Source organism: Aegilops tauschii, chromosome 5 (assembly GCF_002575655.3).
Source record: "Aegilops tauschii subsp. strangulata cultivar AL8/78 chromosome 5, Aet v6.0, whole genome shotgun sequence".
Taxonomy (NCBI): Eukaryota; Viridiplantae; Streptophyta; class Magnoliopsida; order Poales; family Poaceae; genus Aegilops; species Aegilops tauschii.
Window position 1 is genome coordinate 25,489,139 of NC_053039.3, and position 14,974 is coordinate 25,504,112.

The 14,974-nt window shown below is 39.5% G+C and overlaps 1 protein-coding gene and 2 pseudogenes across 1 annotated transcript; all 3 read left to right on the plus strand.

Moving 5' to 3' along the window:
• Positions 1 to 7,466: 7,466 nt before the first annotated feature.
• LOC141022273 (SNF2 domain-containing protein CLASSY 3-like) lies at positions 7,467 to 8,133 on the plus strand (annotated as a pseudogene).
• A 919-nt stretch (positions 8,134 to 9,052) lies between these two features.
• Positions 9,053 to 11,030, plus strand: LOC141022490 (SNF2 domain-containing protein CLASSY 3-like; annotated as a pseudogene).
• A 2,566-nt stretch (positions 11,031 to 13,596) lies between these two features.
• LOC141022274 (SNF2 domain-containing protein CLASSY 3-like) lies at positions 13,597 to 14,296 on the plus strand. Its single transcript, XM_073498579.1, has one exon. It carries the CDS (start codon positions 13,597 to 13,599, stop codon positions 14,086 to 14,088), a length of 492 nt encoding a protein of 163 aa, XP_073354680.1. The 3' UTR covers positions 14,089 to 14,296.
• Positions 14,297 to 14,974: the final 678 nt, after the last annotated feature.

Consider the following 14,974-nt stretch of genomic DNA (forward strand, 5'->3'; position numbering starts at 1 on the left):
CATGGCCAACAACCAAGTACAAGCAATGGCTATGATTGAAACTGAAAGGAGCACCGCCTTGTCCCTCAACTATTTTCCTTGTAGGATCTCATCTCCAGCTACCTGAATGGATGGGACGACTATGCCCCGCAAAAAAAAATTAATTATATTATTGTAGCGTCAAATGCCATGTCCTGTGATTACTTACTTGTACAAGCTGCAACCGCTAAGATAAAAAATTTCTTGCCAAATCTGCAAGACTTGCAACTGTTAACTACTGATGAGGCCCATATGACATGTTCCTTTTCAGGTGACAATGAATTTCCTTCGAATTGTAACCGAGGAGAATTAACATTCTAGTGATATACTGATGTGAAATCAACTATGTAGTCTTTTTTTTGGTCATGTCCTAAGTTCTGTCCCGCCTGAGGATTGTTGTAGTGCCTTCCTTAAGTGTATAATTATTTCCAAGAAACCAATCGAACACTTGAGTTTATTTACCTACTGAACTTCACTCTCAATTAGAAGTGGACAATTGTGCAGTGCCATGTCAGAACTGGTTGGAAACGATACTGCAGTAGAGAACATATATGGTTGGGGTCCACCTGAGAACAAGAAGGTCATTCTCATTAACTTTGTGGCTTTGCGTTGCCATAATTTAGTGAAAATTGGATCTCTTGATTTAACAGGGATGCGAATGGAGTGATGGTTAATTCTTTTTGCAGCGAGTCGACTGAAATTTACTCTATTTTTTTGCATTGAAATGAGTAAACATTAATATTTAACAGTGAATAAAATGAAGCTTAACTTGTGCTGATTCCTCCCCTTAATTTGTATCTTGTTTTATACTCGTATATTCTAGCACCATATCTTAGTGTGTGATAATTAACATGAAGGTTTTCTGTTGCTGTTTGAAATGGTAGAGGATGAAACTACCTTCCGTAGCATATCAAATTTGATATATTTACTATTTGTCTTATCAAGCAGCTGATTTGTTTACTCTCTGTTTCCATGAATGAAGTAACTCGCAGTTGGATCTGTGGTGAAGAGAAGAATGTATTGTGAGAAAAGAAAACTGGATATTTGGGCCCAAGTTGAAACAAGCAGAACACAAATCGTAACATAATTAAGTATATCCATCCTCCAAAAAAAAGATGTACATAAGAGTACTTCCACCCTCCGAAAAAACATATGTAAATAATAGATTATACTATGAAGTAAAAAAAAACCTCATAAACAAATCAACTATGGAAACCAAAAACAAAATTATGTACCACATGTCACATGAACGTTACAAAATAGCTTCATCTCGAACCAAACGATTCCTCTCAAATTAAGTTGCCTTTATTGCTAGACCACCAATGTGAGAGTTTTTTCTAGTTTCGTACCAGCATTCATTTTTGGCTGCTGGTAGCCAATATAGTTTCATGGCAAAGTATATGGTTTTGCTTGATATGGATGCATGCACCAATCGACACAAATTTCAAGAAGGATATCCATATTTCCAGTGCAGTTTCCATTCACTAGTAGAAAAAGGGCCATTTGTCCCGGTTTGTGAGGGCCTTTAGTCCCGGTTCTGGAAGTGTGTCGGATATGAGTTTAAGTGAGAAGCTCTCTGCTGCTCTTTTGACTATCAGTGCTAAAGAGGACTTGGTGAAGCAGCATGCAAAAGCTGCAGAAGATGTTGTTGCAGGTAAAAAAAAATCATATTACATTGCATGCATTCATGTTAGCCAGTAGTTTCCTCTCTTTATTCAGAATCTCGGGGGAAATTAAGAAAGAGTAAACTGATAGATTCTTTTTTTGCATGCTCTTTGAGCAAATTTAGAACGGTATGGAACAAGAAATTTATATATTATATTGTAGTAGTTAACTCATACTTATTAATTATTTGTAGGTTGAGAGCATGCTGAAGGTGAAGTTAGTAACCTGAAGCGGTCACATGATGCTTCATCTCTGAAGAATGCCTCTCTGGGGTCGCTCTGGTTGCCCGTCGTCGTCGCCCATCCTCTCCACCCCGCCCCGGCGCGTCTCCTCCCTGCCCGCCGAGCGGATGCTGCTCCTCACGCCGCTGCACCACTGGAGGAGCGCATCGACTGTGGCGCCAGGTTCTCCTCCCTGCCCACATCTTCTTCGTCGCCGAGGAGCGGCAGGTGCAGAGGCGCGTGAGCTGCACCCCCACGCCGTCGACGCAAAGATTCCCATAACCAGTTCGGTGGTGACGCGACTGGCAGCGACGGCCTCTTCTCGGCAGGCACAGACCGCAAGGTCGTCTTCCTCTCCGGCCTCTTCCACACCGTCATGGACGCCGCAGAGCTCATCCTCGAGAAACTCCTCTACCAGGTACAACTATTCAGGTTCAGTTTTGACAGTTAGCACTGTTAGTTTTCTTCAGTAAATAATTTAGCTGTTGTGGTACGCGCATGTGCTAAGCCTGAGCAGGTCTTCCGTTTCCTTTTATCTCGTTGATAGTGGTGGCCACAATCTTATTCCTTGAGATGGCACGAGATGCTTGTATCGTGGTTGTGTAGATCGGGCAACTCGGTGGTAATTGTGCTCTGAAGAATAAAAGTTGAATGCGTCGCAAGATCTCACTGGGTTCAGTCTGGGTACATAAGTTCTTTCTTTGGTCTGCTCGCCTTGCTCTATACGGTTGCTGTCAGTAGTATATCATAGCGTGATGGGTCAGTTTGTTGCTGCTTGTGGCCTGAAAGTTAACAAGGGTCAATGTCAATGCTTGGTCCGGTAATTAACGACCCCATGATAGCTATGAGCACACCTATATTTTTGTTTTGTGGTGGTGCACACGATGTGGTGCCTGAGAAAGCCCCCAGAGGTTGAAATGGTATTGAATTGTGTGCGCTTGAGATCGCTCTGCGTTTGTTGCTTAGGGTTCTCAGATTTCATGATGTACTCATGCTTCTATTAAGTTTTAGGATAAGAGGTCAAACACACTGTTTCCTGCCACCTTCAGATTTGTTTTCATTTAAACTCACTATATGCTAGCACTTCTGCTTATAACTGAACTGAATGTCCTGGTTCATGTTCTCACTGTGTGGGAGGGGGAGGGCAAAGGGAGAGGTAGAGGGTTGAGGTGCTCGTCCAAATAATATATACTTTTCCTCTTTTGGGTGTTCGATTGGTTGTTTATCTGATGTGGGATTGCTGCAGGTTTGTTGTTGTCATTGGTTCTTCCTCCCGTGGACAATCTCGCTCGAACTGTGGTATGGTTCTGCTTCCGACCATCGCGCTGTTCTGCTGGGTGTGTTTCTCCTTCTCTTAGCTTTATTATTATGATGTTTTGTTGCCCTTTTGTTTTGTTGGGTACCTGTGTCCTTTGCTCCATGCAAGAAATTTGCTATTTTTTTGTCTGATGTATTTAAAAAGTCAATGTGAGAGTTGAGTGTGAAGTGATCGTCTACATATAGGGGTCTTGCATGTTAGTGTGAGTTGCGTCGTATGGTACTGTTTTCTCAGGGGGGTTAATTCTATATGCTTTGTGAGAAAAGGTTCAATCCATCTATGTTTTTTGTATTTTTTTACAGTACTCAGTTGCATGAAGTAGTTATTTCCAGTTCTCTGTGATGATCATAGGTGTTCCCTGCTTCAGAGCTCCTCCACGACGGCACCCAGCAGTCCAAAGTCAAGGTGAGACCCCCTTCTCTGCCTGGTGCTGAGATCACTCCTTTGCCTGCCACTACCCTCAGATGTTTCATGAATTGCATAATGTGATTTTTGTAGCTCATGGTCTTTGTTTTAGGATGATTGGAAATTTGACTAGTAGTACTAATATTTTAGCTAATGTGGGGAAACATTTAAGAAAAAATATACTGGATGTATTTAGTTTTCTTTATTATCTCCACTGTATGATAATTTTCTATGTGGCATTTTGAAGTTTGAGAACATTCGTTCCTTGAGAAATGGATACATTGCTCTACCGAGTTTCTTGATTCATTGTTGTCATTTACTTAAACACAGAGACACCAATGCTCAAATATATTCTACTCTTGTTCGTACATGTGTGCTTATTGGGTGTGAGTGGGAGACAGTAGCCACCTGACAAAAATGAAATTCAGATAGAAGTCAAAACTAAAGTACTCTTTCAAGTAGTAGTATTCCCATTTGTTTCTCCAACATGGCTGTTCTTTTTTCACTTCAGGTGACAAGGTTTTTATTTATTCTGACTGTTCATTCGATCACCGTGCAAATTGTGAGGTTGAGGGCAGGGGGTTGATTTAAATTCCCATTGTAGAGAAATATTTACTACATTTCAATCAACAATAAACTTCTTATTTCTTTTTGTTTCGACATTGATTACTAAATTAATGTTAAGGCTAATATTTAAAGAAGGGACTACTAAAAACAGATCATGCCTGATGTCATATTATGCTACAAACAAATTAGTTCTGTTTTTTAATGAGCAAGGTTTGTGTACTTCTCAACGGTCGAATCTTCCTTTTTCTTTTCTTGAAGATGGAATTGGACCTTTGAAACTAAACTATGTAACAACACAATGCTCGGATTTGAAGACATCATGCTGGGCACACGTGTCAGCTATGGAGGTAACCCCATTGGTTCATCAAATTAACTGTAGGTGGACCTTACGAGTGTATTAATACGTTGCAGCATAACTATACAAATCCTTAGCTGCATATATGTCCCTTTAGGATTGATAGATAGAGACGCCGTGATTCCTATTTCTTTAGGTACTTATTTTTCTTGCGGTTTCCTTTTAATTGCAAGCTACATCTGCCAGCGTAGTCATTAACTTATTTCATTTCAAGTCTTTGTTGACTATATTGTAACCATGCAATAGCAATTACAAACTACCTCTTCCAATTGCATGCATCTTTTTGTTCTTGCTGTTTGGGTATCCATCAACCATTGTTCCTAATTGTGCTTCATGCAAAATCATTGCGTTGGTACTGGGAGTAATCATTTATGGTTGCATCGCCGATCTTATGAATGTGCTTCAAAGCTTCTTCTTTTTATTGTCTATATGTTTATTTGTATTAATTCAGTAAATTTAATTTATCTGTTGGCTTAATATGTCCTAGGTATTGATAGGGTAATACTCTCTTCGTCCCTTATATAAGACATTTTTGCAAGCTAACACAGCTTGCAAAAACATCTTATATTATATAATAGAGGGACTATTTTGTTACTTGATTAATGGTCAACCATACTGCTTCAGAATCTTGGTGCCTCAAAATTTACTGAATGATCAATACCCAGGACATATAGGTGCCTCATATTTTTACTTGAATAAAAATGTCTTTTTTTTTAAGCAATGTAGGATTCACAACAGGAGTTTGAGTTTGTTTTCATCTAGCGGAACACAAAGTAGCCGAACTGAACTAGAATACAATATGTATTTTAGTTTAAGCAATGTACAATTAACCGATGTATGTGAGAGCAACATCTCTTCGATTATTTTGGTCGAATACCTTGAGCCAAGGATATTATTACAGCAGGCTTAGCGTTAGTGCAGTGCGAGAGTAAGTATTCTCAGATTCTCATGCTAACAATAATATATTTTGTTCGTTTTCTATGGTTGAGAAGATCTATATGGTCGATGCAGGATTGAATTTAATTATTTGTGGATACCAGCAGCGCCCATGTGTGGATGTTCAGCAGGGTGTCGATAACTGTGATTTCACCGTCCTGCACCATTCCGAGGTGTTGTGTCTGCCTCTCCTTCCTCGGCAGAAGATGGTAGTCGGTCAGATACCGGCAACTCCTATGTGTGGTTGTTCAGCAGGGTGTCGACAACAGCGATTTCCCCATCTCGAGGTATATTTGATCTCCCAAACCCATCCCTGATATGATTACTAAATTTATTGTTTTGAATTTCGCTAATTTCCTTCCATGGCTAATGTGTTCAAATGCTCCAGATTATATGGTGGAAAGAGGAGGCATCGAGGGGGATGGGGTGGGAAGAAGAGAGGGTGAGAGGATGAGGTGGAGACCCTGACTTTCTACACCATGGGTTATCATCTAAAATTAATTTTAGAGGAATCAGGACCTCTTCTTTTTCCCTCTTCACAGTTTCTCATCCAAAATTGGTTTTTAGAGGAACCAGGATATGGTTCCTGGTTTGACTTTGTCGTCTTTGTTGATGATCATATTCTTATTATGGTTACCTGAGTCTCAGTTTGACCTTGCCGTTTTCGGCTCGAAGGTTGATGACTACGGTCGGGCTGTCAAGTCTACCAAATGGATTGACGGTGAAAATTTGACATGATTCATATATATTGTTTTCTAAATCAATAGCGTGAATCAAGCGTGTGAGCATGAGGTATTTGCACTTGTGGCTTCCTTCAGAGAGGCACGAAAGCACAAGGATTGTGATATGTAAGGATTTAATCAAGGAGACAACCTGGTCGAGCTATCAAGTATTAGGTTATAACATGACTAAGTAGGTTTATTATCTCGCATTGCATCTCGCTTGATCAGACCTCTTTTTAGGCGGTCGACATGCATTATACAGCATAGAAAACTTAGAAAAGGTACAAATTATAAGAATTGCAAATCTGAAATAAATAAATAAAGAATCACAATTTTGATTTATTAGAAAACATTTAGTGCCCTCCTTTATTTTCTCTTTTCCTGTGTAATTGTTGTATTGTAATTAATTGTATCGGTTCAATTATTGCCCTCATATTGAAATGAATCGAGATTGATAGGGAGTTAGTTAATGATGTTTGAGCATGTACCTTTTTTTAGTGCCTAAAAGACATGCCACGACTTATTGTATTTGTTATGTCCTGGCTTGCTTTTGCACTAACGTATAGCTTTCTTTTGGACTGAAGCTTCCGGGACCAATTGCGATGTACTGAATTTGTATTTATCCATGTAATGCTTCTGATATAAATTTAATATATTAGATTGATCAACACAACTATATTATACTATTTTTTTATATTTTCAATGTTTTAGTGAGTGTATTATCGATTGGATATGACTATGCCCGGCAGCGATGCTGCCGGGTGCGGCAAGCCACACTTCCTACCTAGTGAATATGGTCATTGCGTTGGTCATTTGAGACCAAATTTTTCATGGAAAAAGTGTAAATAATATGGCATCAAATGTAAAATTGTCGACAAAAAATTATCAGTCTCATCAAAATGAGCAACTTTGATTTTTGAAGCATCTTTATCCGAGGTCGTATGCAACTGCTACAGCCAAAACAATGCATTGTAGCTAAGACCCCCATTTACCAAGTGGGACACTCAGCAAAGACTCCCTTTTTCCGAGTTTAGCACTCGGCAACACCCTGGTTGCCGAGTTTTGTTGTTTTACCGAGCGTTTCGTTGACGATACTCGGCAAAGTACCTGTTTGCCGAGTTTTTATTTCTGCCGATTACTTCTTGGGTAGGAACTCGGCAAAGATACCATTGCTGACTGCCTAACATATTGCACTCGGGAAAGAGCCTAAGACTCGACAAAGACGAAAATTCCGGTAGTGAAGCTTTAAAAGAGCGAGTGCTTGTGTTTAGCCAGTTTCTTGAACCATTGGACTTGATCATGGAACAGCCGAGAAAAGAGTTCAATTGGACTAAACGCAACGAGCTCATGTATATGAGTGGAAATTTCTCGGTTAAAACCCGCAAGGCCTTGATGGTGGACTTCAATGATATGGAGAGCGAGGCCAAGGTGATGCTTGCGTAGACCAAGGTGTGTGGAGAAGGTATAACCCACTTTGGAGCGTAGACCAAGGTGGTGCTTCTCGATGTTGTGTGCAATCCTTCTGTCCAAAGGCAGGCGATTGGACGTGCATATCGAATTGGTCGGCAAAAGATTGTCCATACAAACAATCTAATCGGAGAAGTAACACAATAGAAGGGCAAATCTGATATACAAACTAAGAAGGAGCAAATGTCTAAATTGTTGTTTTCAAGTCATCGGAATTTATTTCCATTGACAGGATTATGGAACAAATCACATAAGATGAAAATTTGAAAGATATTTTTGTGAATATACTCCCATCGTAGTAACAATAGAACTTATAGATCTCTCGTAAGTGGGAACTTCTAAGATCAGAATGTTGCAATTTCCATATTTGTTTGTGGTTCTTATCCTTTTATATCATTTGTGGACAAGCACGCGTTATATCAAATTCTGAATTTATGGATTCTTCAACAAAAGAAGTAAAATTACTTGCAAGCTCTTGAAAATAAAAATTCTAAATTGAGATCGTGTATGCGGTACGCCTCCTTTGGGTGATTTTTTTTTTAAAATAGCAGCCCTACAATTTTTATACCTATCTGAAAGATGGGGCAACACCATTCAGGTGCTTCCATTGGTCATGCCATAAGGAGTGCACACATACACTCCATGCACCAGCCCATAGCTATAGCTAGGCTCGCACAAGTCTGACCATATAAATGATGAGGCGTTCTCATCTTGTGTTCACATTTCTAATGTTCTAGCTTTATACTTGTTATGGTGGATCTCTGTTCATTTTCATATCGACAAGTGTATTATTTTTCAATCTGAGATAGAACAGGCTGGATGCCTCAGACCTAAGGGGTATGCTGGCATGTATTTATAGTATGTATGTCATGTGTACCGATATCATATTCCATCAGTCCAATTTGTTTGTTTTTGTTTTTTTAGAAGGCATCAACATAATGTTTGATGTATGTCATGTGTGCTTCACACTTTTTCATCCTTCCCAGCAACAATTGCTACACTTCAATCTACAATGTGCGTAGAAGGTGCTTAGAGCCTGACTCCAGCTGCCCGTTTTCTCTCGTCGGGAGATGTAAAATGATTAACCAGACAATGGACCCGACTCCTGCACGAGAACAACCTGAAGAAAAAGTTCAGCTTTATTTTGGTCAAAATGTATCATCGACTTTGGTAAAAATGAAGTCGTGCTTTTGAAAATGTGTAAATTCCATGTACGACTTTGAAATTTTGTCTTTTTGGATGTTGTCTTGAAGAAGAGGCGGCACGGTCAGCTAACGAGTCGAATCAGGTCGGCGTGTTGTACGTTGGCTTGAAGAAGAGGCGACACGGTCAGCTGACGAGTCGAAGCCGCCGGTCCAGCCAAGGGGTCAAAGCCTCCATGTCAGCTGACGAGTCGAAGCAGGTCGGCATGTTTGATGTTGGCTTGAAGGAGAGGCGACATGGTGATATTGAGAGATCTACAAAATTGATAGAACTTGGGAATTGTCCATTACATACGGTCTACTTTATGTGAAAATTAGAGTGGTACCAATTTGCACCCTTGTTTTTGTACTTGCTTCACAAAAAATACCCATTTTGACACATAGAAAATAGGAAATGATTTTATTGTATAAAAATTTGAAAACTCTATTTTGCAACATTGTTTGCAATGCCAATATGCACCTATATATCCGACTTCACCACATTATCGTAAACTATGCAATGAATATGGTCCTCACCTTAATCGTTTGGCTTGAAAGTCATGAATTTCCATACTTCATAGCCCATTTTGTGAAGGATTTTTTTTCCAAAATTGTCGTAATATAAGTTAGGCATTTTTCCTCACAAATAGTACATATAAAAGGAGTCCATGCGAAAGGATAGCAGTTTTTGAACTTCTATTCATGTTCTTTCATTTTTTCCAAAAGGGGTCAAAATGACCGGCATTAGAGCAAGGAGCTGAACATTTCCAAACTATAAGTGGTTCTTCTATATAATTACTACTTGTGTACCTAAAAATGTTGTTTGCTAATTTTCAGGACAGAGCTATCACACAATTGCACTTCAAATTGAATTACTTTCGGGAAATCAGCATAAAGTGATTTAAATGTGCGAAAGTAACTAGAGACCTTGTAAATAAATAACACATGGTAGTTATCCATCAAATATGGTTTACTTCATGTGAAAATTGGGATAGAGCCATTTTGCACCCTGGTTTTTGTAATTGCCTCACAAAAAATACACATTTTTTATACTTAGAAAATAGAAAATGATATTTTTGTACAAAAAGTTCAAAACTCTATTTGGCAACATTGTTTGTGATGGAAAGATTCACCTATATGCCCAAGTTCACCACATTATCATAAACTATGGAATGAATATGGTCATTGCGTTGGTCATTTGAGACACATATTTTCATGGAAAAAGTGTAAATAATATGGCATCAAATGTAAAATTGTCGACATAAAACTATCAGCCTCATCAAAATGAACAACTATTATTTTTGAAGCATCTTCATCCGAGGTCGTATGCAACTGCTACAGCCAAAACAATGCATTGTAGCTAAGACCCCCTTTTGCCGAGTGGGACACTCGGCAAAGACTCCCTTTTTCTGAGTTTAGAACTCGGCAACACCCTTGTTGCCGAGGTTTGTTGTTTTACCCAGCGTTTCGTTGACGATACTCGGCAAAGTACCTGTTTGCCGAGTTTTTATTTCTGCCGATTACTTCTTGGGTAGGAACTCAGCAAAGATACTATTGCCGACAGCCTAACATATTGCACTCGGGAAAGAGCCTACCACGCGGCAAAGACGAAAATTCCAGTAGTGAAGCTTTAAAAGAGCGAGTGCTTGTGTTTAGCCAGTTTCTTGAACCATTGGACTTGATCAGAGAACAGCCGAGGAAAGAGTTCAACTAGACTAAACGCAATGAGGTCATGTATATGAGTGGAAATTTCTCTGTTAAAACCCGCAAGGCCTTGATGGTGGACTTCAATGATATGGAGAGCGAGGCCAAGGTGATGCTTGCATGGACCAAGGTGTGTGGAGAAGGTATCACCCTCTTTGGAGCGTCACGTGTGGTGCTCCTCGATGTTGCGTGCAACCCTTCTGTCCAAAGGCAGGCGATTGGACGTGCATATCGAATTGGTCAGCAAAAGATTGTCCATACAAACAATCTAATTGGAGAAGAAAACAACAGAAGAGCAAATATGATATACAAGCTAAGAAGGAGCAAATGTCCAAATTGTTGTTTTCAAGTGAGCCGTAGCCTGCGGAGTGCAACCCGTCATCGGAATTTATTTCCATTGACAGGATTTTGGAACAAATGACAGAAGATGAAAATCTGAAAGATATTTTTGTGAATATACTCCCATCGTAGTAACAATGGAACTTATAGATCCCTGGTAAGTGGGAACTTCTAAGATCAGAATGTTGCAATTTCCATATTTGTTGTGGTTCTTATACTTCTATATCATTTGTGGACAAGCACGCGTTATATCACATTCTGAATTTATGGATTCTTGAACAAAAGAAGTAAAATTATTTGCAAGGTCATGAAAATAGAAATTCTAAATTGAGATCGTGTATGCGGTACGCCTCCTTTGGGTGATATTTTTTAAAAATGGCAGCCCTACAATTTTTATACCTATCTGGAAGATGGGGCAACACCATTCAGGTGCTTCCACTGCTCATGCCGTAAGGAGTGCACACACACACTCCATGCTCCAGCCCATAGCTATAGCTAGGCTCGCATTAGTCTGGCCATATAAATGATGAGGCGCTCTCATCCTGTGTTGACATTTCTAATCTTCTAGCTTTATATTTGTTATGGTCGATCTCTGTTCATTTCCAAATTGACAAGTGTATTATTTTTCAATCTGGGATAGAACAGGCTGGATGCCTCATACCTAAGGGGTCTGCTGGCATGTCTTGACTGTATGTATGTCATGTATACCGATATCATATTCCATCAGTCCAATTTGTTTGTTTTGGTTTTTTTAGAAGGCATCAATACAATGTTTGATGTATGTCATGTGTGCTTCACACTTTTTCATCCTTCCCAACAAGAATTGCTACACTTCAATCTACGATGTGCGTAGATGGTGCTGAGAGCTTGACTCGAGTTGCCCGTTGTCTATCGCCGGGAGATAGAAAATGATTACCCAGACAATGGACCCGACTCCTGCACAAGAACAACCTGAAGAAAAAGTTCAGCTTTATTTTGGTCAAACTGTATTATCCACTTTTGTAAAAATGAAGTCGTGCTTTTCAAAATGTGTAAATTCCATGTACGTCTTTGAAATTTTGGCTTTTTGGATGTTGTCTTGAAGAAGATGCGGCACGGTCAGCTAACGAGTCGAAGCAGGTCGGCGTGTTGTATGTTCGCCTGAAGAAGAGGCGGCACGGTCAGCTGACGAGTCGAAGCCACCGGTCCAGCCGAGGGGTCGAAGCCTCCATGTCAGCAGACGAGTCGAAGCAGGTCGGCATGTTGGATGTTGGCTTGAAGAATAGGCAGCATGGTGATATTGAGAGATCTAGAAAATTTATAGAATTTGGGATTGCCCAATACATACGGTCTACTTTATGTGAAAATTAGAGTGGTACCAATTTGCACCCTGGTGTTTGTACATCCTTCACAAAAAACTACCCATTTTTGACACATAGAAAATAGAAAATGATTTTATTGTATAAAAAGTTGAAAACTCTATTTGGCAACATTGTTTGCAATGCCAATTTGCACCAATATATCCGAGTTCACCACATTATCATAAACTATGCAATGAATTTTGTCCTCACCTTAATCGTTTGGCTTGAAAGTCATGATTTTCCATATATACTTCATAGGCCATTTTGTGAAGGATTTTTTTTCCAAAATTGTCATAATGTAAGTTAGGCATTTTTCCTCACAAATAGTACATATAAAAGGAGTCCATGCGAAAGGATTGCAGGTTTTGAACTTTTATTCATTTTCTTTCATTTTTTCAAAAGGGGTCAAAATGACTGGAATTATAGCAAGGAGTTGAACATTTCCAAACTATAAGTGGTTCTTCGATATAATTACTACTTGTGTACCTAAAAGTGTTGTTTGCTAATTTTTAGGACAGAGCAATCACACAATTTTGTTCAAATTGAATTACTTCCGGGAAATCAGCATAAAGTGATTTAAATGTGCGAAAGGAACTACAGACCTAGAAAATCAATAACACTTGGTAGTTGTCCATCAAATATGGTCTACTTCATGTGAAAATTGGGATAGAGCCATTTTGCACCCTGGTTTTTGTAATTTCCTCACAAAAAATACACATTTTTGATACTTATAAAATAGAAAATGATATTTTTGTAGAAAAAGTTCAAAACTCTATTTGGCAACATTGTTTGTAATGGAAAGATTCACCTATATGCCCAAGTTCACCACATTATCATAAACTATGGAATGAATATAGTCATTGCGTTGGTCATTTGAGACCAATTTTTTAATGGAAAAGTTTAAATAATATGGCATCAAATGGAAAGTTGTCGACATAAAATTATCAGTCTCATCAAAATGAACAACTTTGATTTTTGAAGCATCTTCATCCGAGGTCGTATGCAACTGCTACAGCCAAAACAATGCATTGTAGCTAAGACCCCCTTTTTCCGAGTGGGACACTTGGCAAAGACTCCCTTTTTCTGAGTTTAGCACTCGGCAACACCCTGGTTGCCGAGTTTTGTTGTTTTACCGAACGTTTCATTGATGATACTAGGCAAAGTACCTGTTTGCCGAGTTTTTATTTCTGCCGATTACTTCTTTGGTAGGAACTCGGCAAAGATAGTATTGCCGACTGCCTAACATATTGCACTCGGGAAAGAGCCTAACACTCGGCAACGACAAAAATTCCAGTAGTGAAGCTTTAAAAGAGCGAGTGCTTGTGTTTAGCCTGTTTCTTGAACCATTGGACTTGATCATGGAACAGCCGAGGAAACAGTTCAACTGGACTAAACACAATGAGCTCATGTATATGAGTGGAAATGTCTCTGTTAAAACCTGCAAGGCCTTGATGGTGGACTTCAATGATATGGAGAGCGAGGCCAAGGTGATGCTTGCTTGGACCAAGGTGTGTGGAGAAGGTATCACCTTCTTTGGAGCGTCGCGTGTGGTGCTCCTCGATGTTGTGTGCAACCCTTCTGTCCAAAGGCAGGCGATTGGACGTGCATATCGAATTGGTCAGCAAAAGATTGTCCATACAAACAATCTAATCGGAGAAGGAACACAAGAGAAGGACAAATATGGTATAGAATCTAAGAAGGAGACAATGTCCAATTTTTTGTTTTCAAGTGAGCCATGGCCTGCGGAGTGCAACCCGTCACCATCATTTATTTCCATTGACAGGATTTTGGAACAAATGATAGAAGATGAAAATCTGAAAGAGATTTTTGTGAATATACTCCCATCGTAGTAACAATAGAACTTATAGATCTCTGTTAAGTGGGAGCTTCTAAGATCATAATGTTGCAATTTACATATTTGTTTGTGGTTCTTATCCTTTTATATCATTTGTGGACAAGCATGCGTTCTATCAAATTCCGAATTTATGGATTCTTGAACAAAAGAAGTAAAATTATTTGTAAGGTCTTGACAATAGAAATTCTAAATTGAGATCGTGTATGTGGTACGCCTCCTTTGGGTGAAACAAATTTGAAAATGGCAGCCCTACAATTTTTATACCTATCTGGAAGATGGGGCAGCACCATTCAGGTGCTTCCATTGCTCATGCCGTAAGGAGTGCACACACACACACACTCCATGGATCTGCCCATAGCTATAGCTAGGTTCGCACAAGTCTGACCATATAAATGATGAGGCGCTCTCATCTTGTGTTCACATTTCTAATGTTCTAGCTTTATATTTGTTATGGTCGATCTCTGTTCATTTCCAAATTGACAAGTGTATTATTTATCAATCTGGGATAGAACAGGCTGGATGCCTCAGACCTAAGGGGTCTGCTGGCACGTCTTGATTCGTTGTATGTCATGAATACCGATATCATATTCCATCAGTCCAATTTGTTAGTTTTGGTTTTCTTAGAAGGCATCAACACAATGTTTGATGTATGTCATGTGTGCTTGACACTTTTTCATCGTTCCCAACAACAATTGCTACACATCAATCCACAATGTGCGTAGAAGGTGCTGAGAGCCTGACTCGAGTTGGCCGTTGTCTATCACCGGGAGATGGAAAATGATTACCCGGACAATGGACCCGACTCCTGCACGAGAACAACCCGAAGAAAAAGTTCAGCTTTATTTTGGTCAAAATGTATCATCCACTTTTGTAAAAATGAA